Raw genomic sequence first — 12,261 nt, 5'->3', positions numbered from 1 at the left:
TGCTTTGTAAAGCGCGTCTGTGTGCAGCCAATCAGGCGCGCCGTCTCGGAATCAGGCAGCCAATCAAATGCTCAGAGCTGAATACCAAACCCAGCGTCCATCCTCATTCTTCTCGCTGGGAAATGCAAGAAGAAAACAAGTGCTCATAATTTACACGAGGCACACAAAACGCTAGGTGAGAGCAACTTCATCATCATCATCATCATCATTATTTAATATTACCGATGTCTTTTTTCATGTTTGTTTTCTTCTTAAAAGGCACGTGTATGTGTGTTCCGTGAACAAGGCTATATGTATTAGCTCTCTACAGAGTAAGCGTGGTCACGTGTTTATCTGTGTGCGTTTTCACGAATCTATAACAACGTACAACACAGTGAATTATAACAAACATAAAGAAAGCAGATCGTTAACTAACAATCTTTCCCAAAGGACACAGAGGAACTGTCTCTGTGGGAAGAAACTAGCCAGTGAGCTAGGTGTGTTCCTCGCCCTTGGCACTGGCTTGCATTAGCTAACTGACACACACACACATACACACACACACACACATACACACAGGAGTGAGTTTTTATACACAGTGTTACATACTGTAACTCACTCCAAATAAACTGATTTCTATAAATGCTATGGTGAACTTTTCAGTGAGGAAATGTTATATTTTTGGAAGGAGTCTCCAATGTCAGAGTCCTTGATTATTATAATCAATCAATCATATATTGTTGTGTTTTATTCCTTACTTTCAGCACAGTGCTGTTAAATTCGAATCCAACTGGTCAGAAAATGGTGATGTAAATTTCTATAAGAATAGCTCTGACTGTAATTTAAATCACAGGTTTATCTTAATGCATATATATGAATATGGCATGTTATCGTTTCAGTATCAACAGGTAATTCACAGGGACTTGTATAGTGGTCACTCGCATAATCTAAGCCTACTAATAAACGGATTTAGAAAACATGTTATTAGTTAACAAAGCATATAAGCATTGAAATAAAGTTTTAACACATAAGAAGCTGCTTCCTTAACATTTATGAAAGGAGTCTCGGCTGTTGGCGCTTTATAGCAGTCAGTTTTCTGCCACAGAAGAGTCTTCAGGACATCTAATTTTGCGTCTTCTGGTTTCTCTGTAACATGACAAGCTTCTTTTTTTGGCTTATTCACTTCAAGAGCGAGAATAAAGAGTCATGAAGGAACGACTGTTTATAGCTGCTGGAATGTAAGTGATAACAGGAACTAACCTGTCTCACAGATGTTCCACACCATTAAATGTAACTATAAATGGATAAAAAGCATGATGTGTTGTTCTTTAATAAACTAAAAAATATAATCAATAATCGGTGCGGTCTATACTTTATAAAGAAATAAAATAATCTACTTTGGGGTTTTTGGGAGTCTCCATTGTCACCATGGATTATTTCTGTCCTACAGCCTGCCCTGTCATGTTTTATTACTTATTCCTTACTTACTTAAATATCCTTACTTAGTCTGCTGCCATAGAGAGAGCTGCTAGTCCACAAAATGACAAATTGGTTACCCTGATTCAAATATATTTGTATTTAAAATACTATAGTATTTTCACTTAAACAAAATTCAGGTGGTTAGCGGGTATTTCATTAGCAATATAGATATAGTATAGCTGTAGTTTAATAGCTCTTACATGTTGAGAAGTGTGTGAGGCAGCTGACCTTTTGCACACTTTCATCACACACTGTGTTTAACAGCTGCATTGATGTTTGTGTCTGAGTCCTTGTTCACTGTGCCTTGACACTTTTGGACTTTATATAAATATATAATATTTATATATAAAACCAGCCTCATTATAATGTTCTGTCTTGCATGTTGAGCAGTTGCATGCCTTCTCATAGTCTGTAATAAAAATAATAAAGAGTGGAGCGTCACCAGTATGACCAATCATATGTGTTAATAACCAATCGTATGTTTTATTGTTGGTTTTATACACTGCAGGGCCGGTTTCAGGGTGATCCAGTGTGATCTGTTGTTGGGATAATGCACATTGCGTGATTATTATTATTATTATTATTATTATTATTATTATTATTATTATCTTCATTGTGTGATATTCCCTCCAATGGCACAGTGCATGCCTAATTCCAAACTTAGAGCCGGCCCTTCAGTTAAAACTCGACTACATGTTTCTGGCCATTAGTGCTGAAACATTTATCTGACCTTTATTTCGAAGATTGTTCACCTCCAGATGATTAAATTTTACTACCCAATCCACCACGCTTCTTTGTGCAGCTATGGAGGACCTTCAAGACTCCAGTTTCAGTGTTCCTAGTGCCATGAGTATCGCTGATGAACTGAGTGAGTAGTTTTCTTTTTTTATTTTGTAATATTCCATTTCAGCTAGTTATTTAGGTCTGTTAGACACATGTGAGGTGGTCGGGAAAACCCATATGATGTTGCTGCAGCTGAAAATTAGGGTTTGGTCCAAATTGAGATTTTTCTACCTGTTACAGATTGCAATTTTCTACCTGTTACATACTTTGACACCTTGGCTTTAAGAAAAGATAAATATATTTCCACAAAACAATGTGGAAATGTTATTGTTTGCTTTTTAATTTTGCTGTCTGCCTGCAAAGATCACATTGGGTAAGGAGCCAGTTTAACAAACGCAGTGGTAAATGCAATCAACAAATGCAATAGTAAATGCAGTTTGCCTATAGATGTCTAAAACTTTGCTAGCTAAGTCTGATTTCCTCGCACAGTGAATGTCAGGCTGTGATCAGATTGGATAGCTGGATAGCTACATGCTGCAGTGAAACGGACATAAGCCTAATCAGTTCAATTTGTAATTAGATACTGGCTATAAAAATGTCCACCATGTTCCTGTGCTGCCGTCAGAAAGTAATCTTTAAATTTAATTTTCTCTCTTTTCACTCTAACCAGGGTTTAAAATGCTAGAACTCTAATTGAGATGTATGCAAAACAGAAACAAGTTCAGGAAAGTCTGTTTTTAGAACTTCGTAAAGGCTAGTGTAAAATATAAAAACAATTAACCAAGGGTTTTCCCAGGCTGCCAAACACTTACTGTAAAGTTACTAATTGCATTTTAATTTAATGACAGCACTAGAAAAATGTTTTCATGTTGCCACAGCCTTTGTTTTATTCAGTATCCTTTATCAAGGTTTGGTTTGTTAACATTTTGGTTTTAAAGCTTTCATTTATATGTATGTAAATGTTTTATTGCAGAGGATGATTTCTACTTCAACCTTCTGGATGACTTCCTTGGATCTCAGACTGGCGAATCATTGGATTTGGATGAAAAGCCCTGCACAAACCGGCTTCTGGTGCAAGTTGGCCTAATGAGAGAGGATAATAATTTTTCATGGGTGAATGTAGTGAAATGGCTTCAGAAGATTTTTCCAATGTTTCAGTCTGCAGATTTTCGAGGTTTGATTGAAAGAAATACAGAAACAGCTATGAGCTTAACTGGAGACTCCAGAGAAAGTTTTTTTGAGTCAAATGTTAACTTTGAATTTGTGGGACCTATATGTGATAGCATTGGCATTGGCAGAACAGATTTGCTTGAAATGTCAGATTTTTCTGATCGTGCAAAGTTAACAGATGTTACTAATGGTCTGATACTAGAACTGACTAGCTTTATCGAAAGAGAAAAAATTGACCCAGTTGTTCTAGTGTCATGGCTTTGTAACTTTGACTCTGCCTTCTGCAGTGATGGTAAAATCCATAAAGCAAATAAACTCCTTCAGGCGAGTCTGAAGAGGTTCAGGATACAGTGTCGAAAAAATCAAACAAGAAGAAACAGGAGCAGTGGACTGTACAACGAATTCCTTCAGAGTCCATTTGATCTTTCCCCTGATCCACTGGAAGACTCCGAATTCAGGAGGGTGTCGATAATCAAAGGGCATTTGAGAAGAAAACGTCTTTTATTCCAGAGGAAACAAAATTTCCAAACCACCAAGATCAAGGAAGAAAGTGAACCCTTTGATATCTCAGACTCACAAGCAGAATACAATCAAAAGACTAATATTTCACTTGGCTATAGGAAACACAAACGAAAGCTGGAATGTGACAATGACTCAGACCAGGCATTTAGCCTAAGAAATGTGAAGAAGGAAGCCGATTATCACTGTCAGCCTGTTGAGCCCATGTGTGACTTGGAAGATGAGACCCAGGTTGATACGGGTGATTGTTTATCCATCCTCGATATCTCTGTGCTGTCTTTGCAAAAACTAACAGAAATGTACGGAGGGAGAACTGATGGTGCTAATCTGGTGTCTATGGATCTACTCAAGAATCAGTATGCTCTAATGTTGAAAGAAGATCTTGACATGCAGTCACTAAATGAAAAGGTCTTGGCCTATAACTCGACTGAAAACCAACCTGTGGTGCCACCTTTGAATTTTCTTCATTGCAACACCCATTTCCTTCTCAACTTTATTGATGCTGTTGAGAAGCAAATAACGTCATTTGAAAGAGAAATTGTGGCCACTACAGGTGATAAGCTTGGACGTGACAAAAACCCCAAATTTAAAGGTTTTTTAAACTTTGAAGAGAGTGCTGTCACTCGGTACATCAACATGGCTTGTGAAATCCTGTGTCCAAGAGGAGAAAGCAACAATAATTACAGAAGGCACTGGCTTGCCTTTTGCATTGAGAGGAATAACCCTTCTAGGCTACCTGTCAATCAGTCTAATAGGTTCATTAACTATTTTGAGGCAGCAGCCGCACTTATTCACCATTACAGTGATGTTGCACTGTTTGTGTCTGACCTACAGCTACTAAAAGATGACTCAAATATTTTTCTGGAGAGCATTAATTCTGATGCTAGCGATGAGGCCATACAGGCTCTCGTCTGTGTGGTGGCTGTTGTGTACTGTAAAGTCTTGGGTCCCTTTTGGCAGCTCCTGAAGAGTGATGCACAGTATGTGTTGTTCAGCAAGTACCTTTTCTGCCTTTATGAGAAGCTTCTAGAGTGGTCCCGAGATGCGTCTCTTCTCTTGCAACCCGAGGCTGTAACTAATGTGTTTCTCCAGGTTCCAATGCAGGAGAAGAACTTTCCTGGGGTATTTTCTTTCTGCCATGGAAATGCAAACAACCAGTATGGGGCACTAATGAAGGAATGCTTACAGAGGATGATGAAGGTCATTGCAGCTGTGCTGGAGGAAAACCTCAAAGACTTCTTACCTGGAGGTTTGTACTGCAAAGATCCTTCTGGGGAACTTGTGGAACAATTCGCTAGCTGCACATTGTCCCAGTTGATGGGCAAGTACCCCTTTGGTCATGCATACTCCTACAACAAAAACAGACCGGATAAAGCCCAAGTCCAGACCGAGGATAATGTGTCCGACGATTCAGATGGCAATGCCACTATCTTTTCTCCTCAAGGTCCTGCTGTCAAGAAACGTTCAGTTTCAAAGCCTTACATCATGTTTGACAGAGCAAATCTGCGACCGTTGAACAAAATGAAAAAGAAGACATTGAACAAGTTGGCTGACAAAAGGCGGCAAAAAGTGAAAATGCAAGACCAAAATTACAGGAAAATGTTAATTGCTTCAGTCACAAAAAATGGAGGCCCATGTAAAACTGTTCAAGATGTCGATCAGCTGCTTTTGAGAATGGAGGGGGCACACCATGCTCAAAAGCGAGAGGCTATCCGCTCTGAGTTAAACTACCAAAAGTTTGTCATTGGTTGTAGAGATAAACGGCTGAACCGCTTAGGCTTCTCTTTGTCAGACCTGGTCAACAAACTGAAAGCCATCTTGCCTTGTGAGAACCAGCCCACAGGCTTAATCACCAAGCCGACTAAAGATGTCGTTATGCATGTTGGGGGTGAGACGAATCAAAGTATTTCACAATTTACACCACAAGAACAAGCCATGAGTCAACCATCTCAGCCTATCAACAATGAAATAGATGTAAAGAATAAAGGCAGCTGTGTAATCTTTCAGAGCTACAGAGAGAAAGTGTTTGAGTTTTCACCCCTTTCATAGATTCATGATGATTATTCATCATTTTATTGTAAAAGATGGACATCTTTGTTTTCAATTTTGGAAAAAAAAAAAAAACACTTAATACTGTAACCTTTTCATAGTAGGTCTCTGGTTTGCCCTTATCGAGTTTGTTACAGTTAAAAAGAAATTCAAGTACATGTATAATGTGCATTTATTTTTATAGCTTGTCAATATTGGTTTTAAATAAACAATTGTTTCACTCACCTTTTATGTAGTTTCTGTATATTCTTACTATGTATAACTTTAACCTGCATTCATCAAATTATTTTTGTGCACTCCGTATTATTCCATGATATCAAGAGGCACATTTAAGAATGCAATAGGTTATAATGTTGTCTAAAGAGTTACTTCTGACTGTGCAGGTTAAGTACAGTTTTCAGTGAATAGTTTGCACCCCTTTGCTTCAAAATGGTAAAAGCAATAAGGCTTTCCATGTGAGTTTGGTTTGACAGAGGTTTCTTTATTATAACAAGTAAAAAAGTAAGTATGTAAAGTTATAGATAAGCAAACACAATCATATTTCTGAAAGTGATATAAATATAGACCTTTCTTCCACTGTCCCCCAAAGCCTTTTTCAGGTCTCCCGCTGATTAATTTGGATTTTTCCAAATTTTACTGGCAGTTGTTATATTTTTATTTCTATTTATTGTTATTTCTACTATTTTTATTCCACTTTGGGAATGTTTTTGGCTCTGGAGTCTCTCAATTTTTAATCATGTTTGGCAAAGATATCCCTAAACACTTTACATATCTTTATACCTTTATATCTTTATATGCACTTTATCAGCTGTGTGAAAAACCTTTCAGCTTGCCAGTAAAAATAACTGCTGTCAAAGATTCAGTTGCAGTAATATTTAGGCCATGTTTTAACTTGTTTTGTTTTTGGAAAACATATAAACAGAATTCCATTTTCTTTTATGCAAGTACTTTTTTTTTTCGCCCAGTTTCATGGGAGGTGGACACAAATATTGAAACAAACTTGTCAGTCCATTTTTTTTTTTTTTTTTTTTTCCTTTTTTTTTTTTTTTCCTTCTTCTTCTCAGTCCCCTGCCAATTCATAGTCTAGGTAGCGCATACCTACCTACCCACTTCTTCCCTGAACTTCCCTCACCAGCGCCTCCATTTCCTTTCTTGAAGTTAAGACAGAAAAAAATGTTGCTTCACCTTTGACCAATACAAAGCACTGACACTGGGGACTCTTTTTAAAAATGTTAAATAAACTTTTCTGTGGATCTCAGAAAACTTCGCTTTAACAATTACGCACATTTTGTAAAGTTTATGTGGAGCATCCGCCATACAAGTCCCTGTGAAGGAGTCGGTACTACAGAAACGAAAACACACACACACACACACACACTGTGTTACTTTGATGCTGGAAAAATCTTACCCCTCATTAGCAATAACATTTAAATGGGAATTTGAACTGATTGTGATAGAATATGGTCTAACTCATGTATCACCTTAAGGAATCTACCTCATCATTTAATTTTAAATGTATACACAGTATAAAATATATACATGTATATATAATGTATATACAAATGTATAAAATGTCTGTTTATTAAATGATGACAGTTCTTTTAACCCCCTTACACAATCTCAAAAATGCTGCTAAAAGGGTTATTTGCACAATTGGACTAATCCAGAAATTACAAAACAATGGATATTCTGTAATGATGATGTCTCTCTTGAACTGACTACTGCTATGATTACTGAAGCTAAACTAATTACAGTATTGATATTGGTATGATAGGGATTACATTGTCCCTTGAGGACTTCATATGATATTATTAACATATGCAGTAAATAATCTGCCCTCTTTATGTATGTATGTATGTTGTGGTTTTGTGTGTATGTGTTTTCCAATTAGTGTGACAGTTTGCTTTATGTTCCTGTCATTTACTTATTTTTGTTGTGAATGAGTAAATATTGGATGACTAAAGTTAACTGTTTGAAACGAATAAAAAATTTATCACAATAGAAGAATGCATTGATGGAAACCTGTGTTTCATCTTGCAGTCGGCACTATTGTCAGAGATGTTATATGCTGTTATAGAAAAATTAATCAGCACCTTCTGACCAGCACTGTGATATGTATTGACCATTTGATACTATTCTGTTTTTGTTTTTGTTTTTTTTTCATCAGAGGATTACAGCTATAAGACAGATATGTGGTGGAATCATGCTGTTGTCACACACATTTTTGTGGCCTTGTTTGGAATGGGATCTTGGATAGCTGTAAACTCATTTTGGGTTGAACTGCCTGTGGTGGTAAGCGTTTTGCCAGAAGGTAAATCACTTCTCTGCATTTAGAATAATCGTAGTGAAGTATATGGGTACAATGGGTAACTTGTCCCCTTATAACCTGGCTCTATATTATGCATGCCTTTACCTAACTGCTGTATTTTTATGTATATGAGTAAATTTCTTTAGTAATTTGTAACAGAAGTTTAAGAGTGGAAACATGATTGTGCATGAAAACTACTTCTGTTTTCTGTTTGTAGGGTGGAATTTGCCAGCCTATCTTTCAGTACTCATTGCCTTTGGTAATGTGGGTCCACTGGCCGTCACCATAACCCACCACTTTGCTCCTGGGTGTCTGAATGAGCGCGTGCTCATTCATGTCATACAGGTCCTGGCGGTGGTTGCTTCAGCCTTTCTCGCCCTCTTCTGGTCTGAAGTGGCTACAGTTGCTGGAGCACCAAGATCCGTGGCCTTCCTGTTGCTCTCTGTGGTGCTGTCAATTGTGTGCTGCACCTCTAACGTTACCTTTTTGCCCTTTATGTTCCGTTACCCTCCACAGTACATCCGGACGTTTTTTGTTGGCCAGGGTCTCAGTGCGCTCTTCCCCTGTATCGTGGCACTAGGGCAGGGTGTGGGAAAGGTTGAGTGTATTGAGACAGAAAATGGCACACAGCCTCATTATCTCAAAGAGAACTTCCCAGCACAGGGCTTCTTCTGGTTCCTGTTTGTGATGCTGGCCATCTCTTCACTCTCCTTCCTGGCTCTGACATACACAATTACGACATCTACTGAAGCACAAGTCAGTCAGGGCCCAGAGCAAGAGACTGAGAAATATGAAGGACAAGAGGTGCACCCGTTACAAAATGAAGAAACGCCAGTGTCTGAGGAACACGTGGAAGTGGTGAAAAATAACCCAACTGTGTCCTTCTGGACTTTACGAAATAGCTACCTGCTCCTGCTGCTAGGACTCTCCACTGCTCTGACTAATGGAGTATTGCCGTCAGTGCAGAGCTTCTCTTGCCTGCCATACGGTCCCATGGCCTTTCACCTCTCTGTTGTTTTGGGAAACATCGCAAACCCTCTGGCATGCTTTGTGGCCATGGTTGTTCTGCTAAGGTGGGTTCATAAAAATGTTTGACTTTGTTTTCTGTCTGCTAATGCAAAGTTTCAAAATGCAAACTTCACAGAGGAGTAAAGTATATAGATTGTGCCTCACTCTCTTTATATATCAATATACAGTATTTTCATATATACATTTTCACCTAAGGGTATGTAAACTTTTTCGCATGACCAAATTTACATACCCTTAGGTGAAATGAAGATTATAGCAACAAGGTAATTAGTGTGTTAGATGTTCTTTAATTATCACAAGTAGAAAAATGGTCAAATAGTGTATGTTAAGCTAATATTATACCACAGAGCTGTTGAGGTATTGATTCAGAAGGTGTTTATTAATTTTTGTTATTAATTTCAATGCACTAGTTCTAATAAATGATCATTTCTATAATAGCAACACCTACACAGGGACTTGTACAGTGGCCACGCCACATAATCTAAGACTAATAATGTTGTTTAGCAAGGGAAATCATGCCATGTTTGATATGGTGATGTTTTCTGTAAGGAGACATTTATATAACATTTATGGAAGGAGTCTCAAGTGATAATGCTTTGTAACGGGCGGTACCTTTTCGGCTCTGGAAGTCTGCAGGAAGTCTGCAGGAGAGACGATTGTTTTCCTTTCTGGTTTCTCTGTAACACGACAAACCTTTTTTTTTTTTTTTTTTTTGGTCTTACCAACTTGTTTCATTGATGTTCCAGCATGAGTGTAACTATCAGTAGATAAATGTGATATCATTTATCTAATGTTCCAGGTCTAGTGTTGGCCTTAGTTTTATGTCTCTTGGAGGAGGACTGTTTGCTGTCTATTTGCTGTTTCTGGCTGCTCTTAGTCCATGCCCACCCCTCTTGGGAACTCACGCAGGAGTGGCTATGGTGGTAAGTGATAGCAATTTTATATAACATCTCTTTAATAGTTCCAGTTTTACTTCCAGTGTAAAGTAGAATTTAACTGTTGCTTATAATAAATATCATACAGTATATCCTCCAAAGTCTACTAAAGGTGTTCTTGACATAATAGGGAGTGAAACGTTAAAACCTTGTTTAAGACTAAAATCAGTGCATTTGAAGATGAAAGATAAAGAAATTACCTACTCTAGAGACCAAGCATGATGATAGATTTAGTATTTTGCTAGTTCTATTAAGCCACAATGAGAAGTGAAAACAATACAATGTTAAATGGATGCCTGAATGTTGTTCTCTCCACAGGTGATCTCATGGATCATCTTCACAGGCTTGTTCTCATATGTGAAGGTGGTGGTTAGCACTCTTCTTCATGAAGCAGGACACGCTGCTTTGCTCTGGGGTGGAGTGTTCATCCAGTCTGGCTCTCTGATTGGAGCAATCACTATGTTCCCGCTAGTGAGTGTGTACCAGGTATTTCAGCGAGCTCAGGACTGTGTGAACACCTGCAGCTAGCACCAATGTCAGTGTTTAATCACATTCACTTTGTGCCTTTATCTGGTGAATAGCATTACATGTGGGATGGAAATGGAGAGGATTGTGAAGTTTCAGTGTTTGTAGTATGACGTAGATAATGTATCAGACTGAGTACAGAGCCTTTGCAATTATAAAAATAAAAATAAATACACCTGCACATGTGAGAAATAATCAGATGTTTGCAACAAGACATACTCATACAAGCATGAACTCATTCCCAGAGTAGTAGAGTCATTGGCAATTATGACAAATATCTTCGGGTTTTGTAATTTTAGACCTAGATATAATATATTCTGGGGGACACATCACCACAACTTTAAAAAAAAAAAAAAAGCCTGATTTTGTCCCTCCCACTTTCATGTAGTCTGTTAAATATTTTAGAGCTCACAGCAAAAACCTGTCCATAGTCTAAAAAGAATATGCAAAAAAAACCATTGGGTCATTCCTAACCATTAGATTTACAGGCTTAGCTCTGGCAGCTAAGCGGTGTGCTGCTATCCTATATCACTGGCTTGCTTAGAAGAAATGAAATTATATTTCTACCTCCTTACATGAAATGAAAAAAATACCAGAGCAGATTCTGTCTTTAATCAATTAAGGTTATTTGATCAATTATTTGATCAATTAAATCAATTCACAAGTAGAAGAAGTACATTATTATGTCATTTTTATTCCACACTGCCATATTAGATCACAATTACTACTCATTAAACTCTAATATTGAGGATTTTGCTTTAGATTTGTGTTAACTTTAATTTTGATTACAATTGTTTGATCAGATAGCTTAATTTCAGTCATGTTTATGAATTGCACTGTTTGCATTTTTTTTTACTTAATTTTATGAAATTTGTACTTTAATTTTTGAGAACATTTATTTTAACAAGATCTATATTCATTATTAACCTAATTATAGGACTGTTGTGCAACTCTAATTAAAAATGAATTTATGGACAGTTACAAGAATTATTCACTGCAATGTTGAGCATGTTTCATGTTGAAAAATTATTCTAAGATGCAATTATATGATTTATAGACTAAAAAAATCATATTTCATATTTTTTTAGTTGACTAATTATATATATATATTTTAATTATATATCTATATATAAAAATCTAAGCCTAGTCAATAGTGTTTCATATTTGAGACCAATGATTAATGTTTGATTGATCAGAAATTTTATAATGCATAAAAATTGCTGTTTCAACTTGTTTTTTTAGCTTTTTAACAAACGGTTACAAAATGTTGGTTACAAATGGTTTAAAATATTTTCTCTAATATTTAGAGTATAACAAAGGGGCTTAAACACCTTCATCTGTGAATCTGATGTGAAGTCTTTTTTGTTTGAACTGTACTCATCTTTGTTATAGCTGACTGTAGTGATTGAATTATGTTTCTCAAATAAATATTAATGAAATTGGATTACTATTTACAGTATTAAAGAATGTAATAACATCTGGTGT

General features: G+C 36.9%; 1 protein-coding gene across 5 annotated transcripts; it reads left to right on the top strand.

The window, feature by feature from the left end:
* Nucleotides 1-42: 42 nt before the first annotated feature.
* On the top strand, nt 43-12,253 carry slc52a2 (solute carrier family 52 member 2). 5 transcript variants are annotated; one of them, XM_026929553.3, is made up of 5 exons: nt 43-175; nt 8,147-8,290; nt 8,505-9,360; nt 10,116-10,239; nt 10,570-12,253. In XM_026929553.3, the coding sequence occupies exons 2-5, from the start codon at nt 8,170-8,172 to the stop codon at nt 10,777-10,779; spliced, it is 1,311 nt and encodes a 436-aa protein (XP_026785354.1). In that variant the 5' UTR covers nt 43-175; nt 8,147-8,169; the 3' UTR covers nt 10,780-12,253. The 5 variants fall into 5 exon arrangements, with proteins under 5 accessions (XP_026785354.1, XP_026785353.2, XP_026785352.2 ...); XM_053228519.1 differs by lacking the exons at nt 8,147-8,290; nt 8,505-9,360; nt 10,116-10,239; nt 10,570-12,253 and adding exons at nt 1,169-1,217; nt 2,261-2,326; nt 3,215-6,953 and having other exon boundaries at nt 79-175; XM_053228520.1 differs by lacking the exons at nt 8,147-8,290; nt 8,505-9,360; nt 10,116-10,239; nt 10,570-12,253 and adding exons at nt 1,169-1,217; nt 2,202-2,326; nt 3,215-6,954 and having other exon boundaries at nt 96-175.
* The last annotated feature ends 8 nt before the right edge of the window (nt 12,254-12,261 follow it).

Source organism: Pangasianodon hypophthalmus, chromosome 23 (genome assembly GCF_027358585.1).
Source record: "Pangasianodon hypophthalmus isolate fPanHyp1 chromosome 23, fPanHyp1.pri, whole genome shotgun sequence".
In the NCBI taxonomy this organism is placed as follows: Eukaryota; Metazoa; Chordata; class Actinopteri; order Siluriformes; family Pangasiidae; genus Pangasianodon; species Pangasianodon hypophthalmus.
Note: the sequence above shows the minus strand (reverse complement) of the source record. Positions and strands in the feature narration are given on the sequence as shown.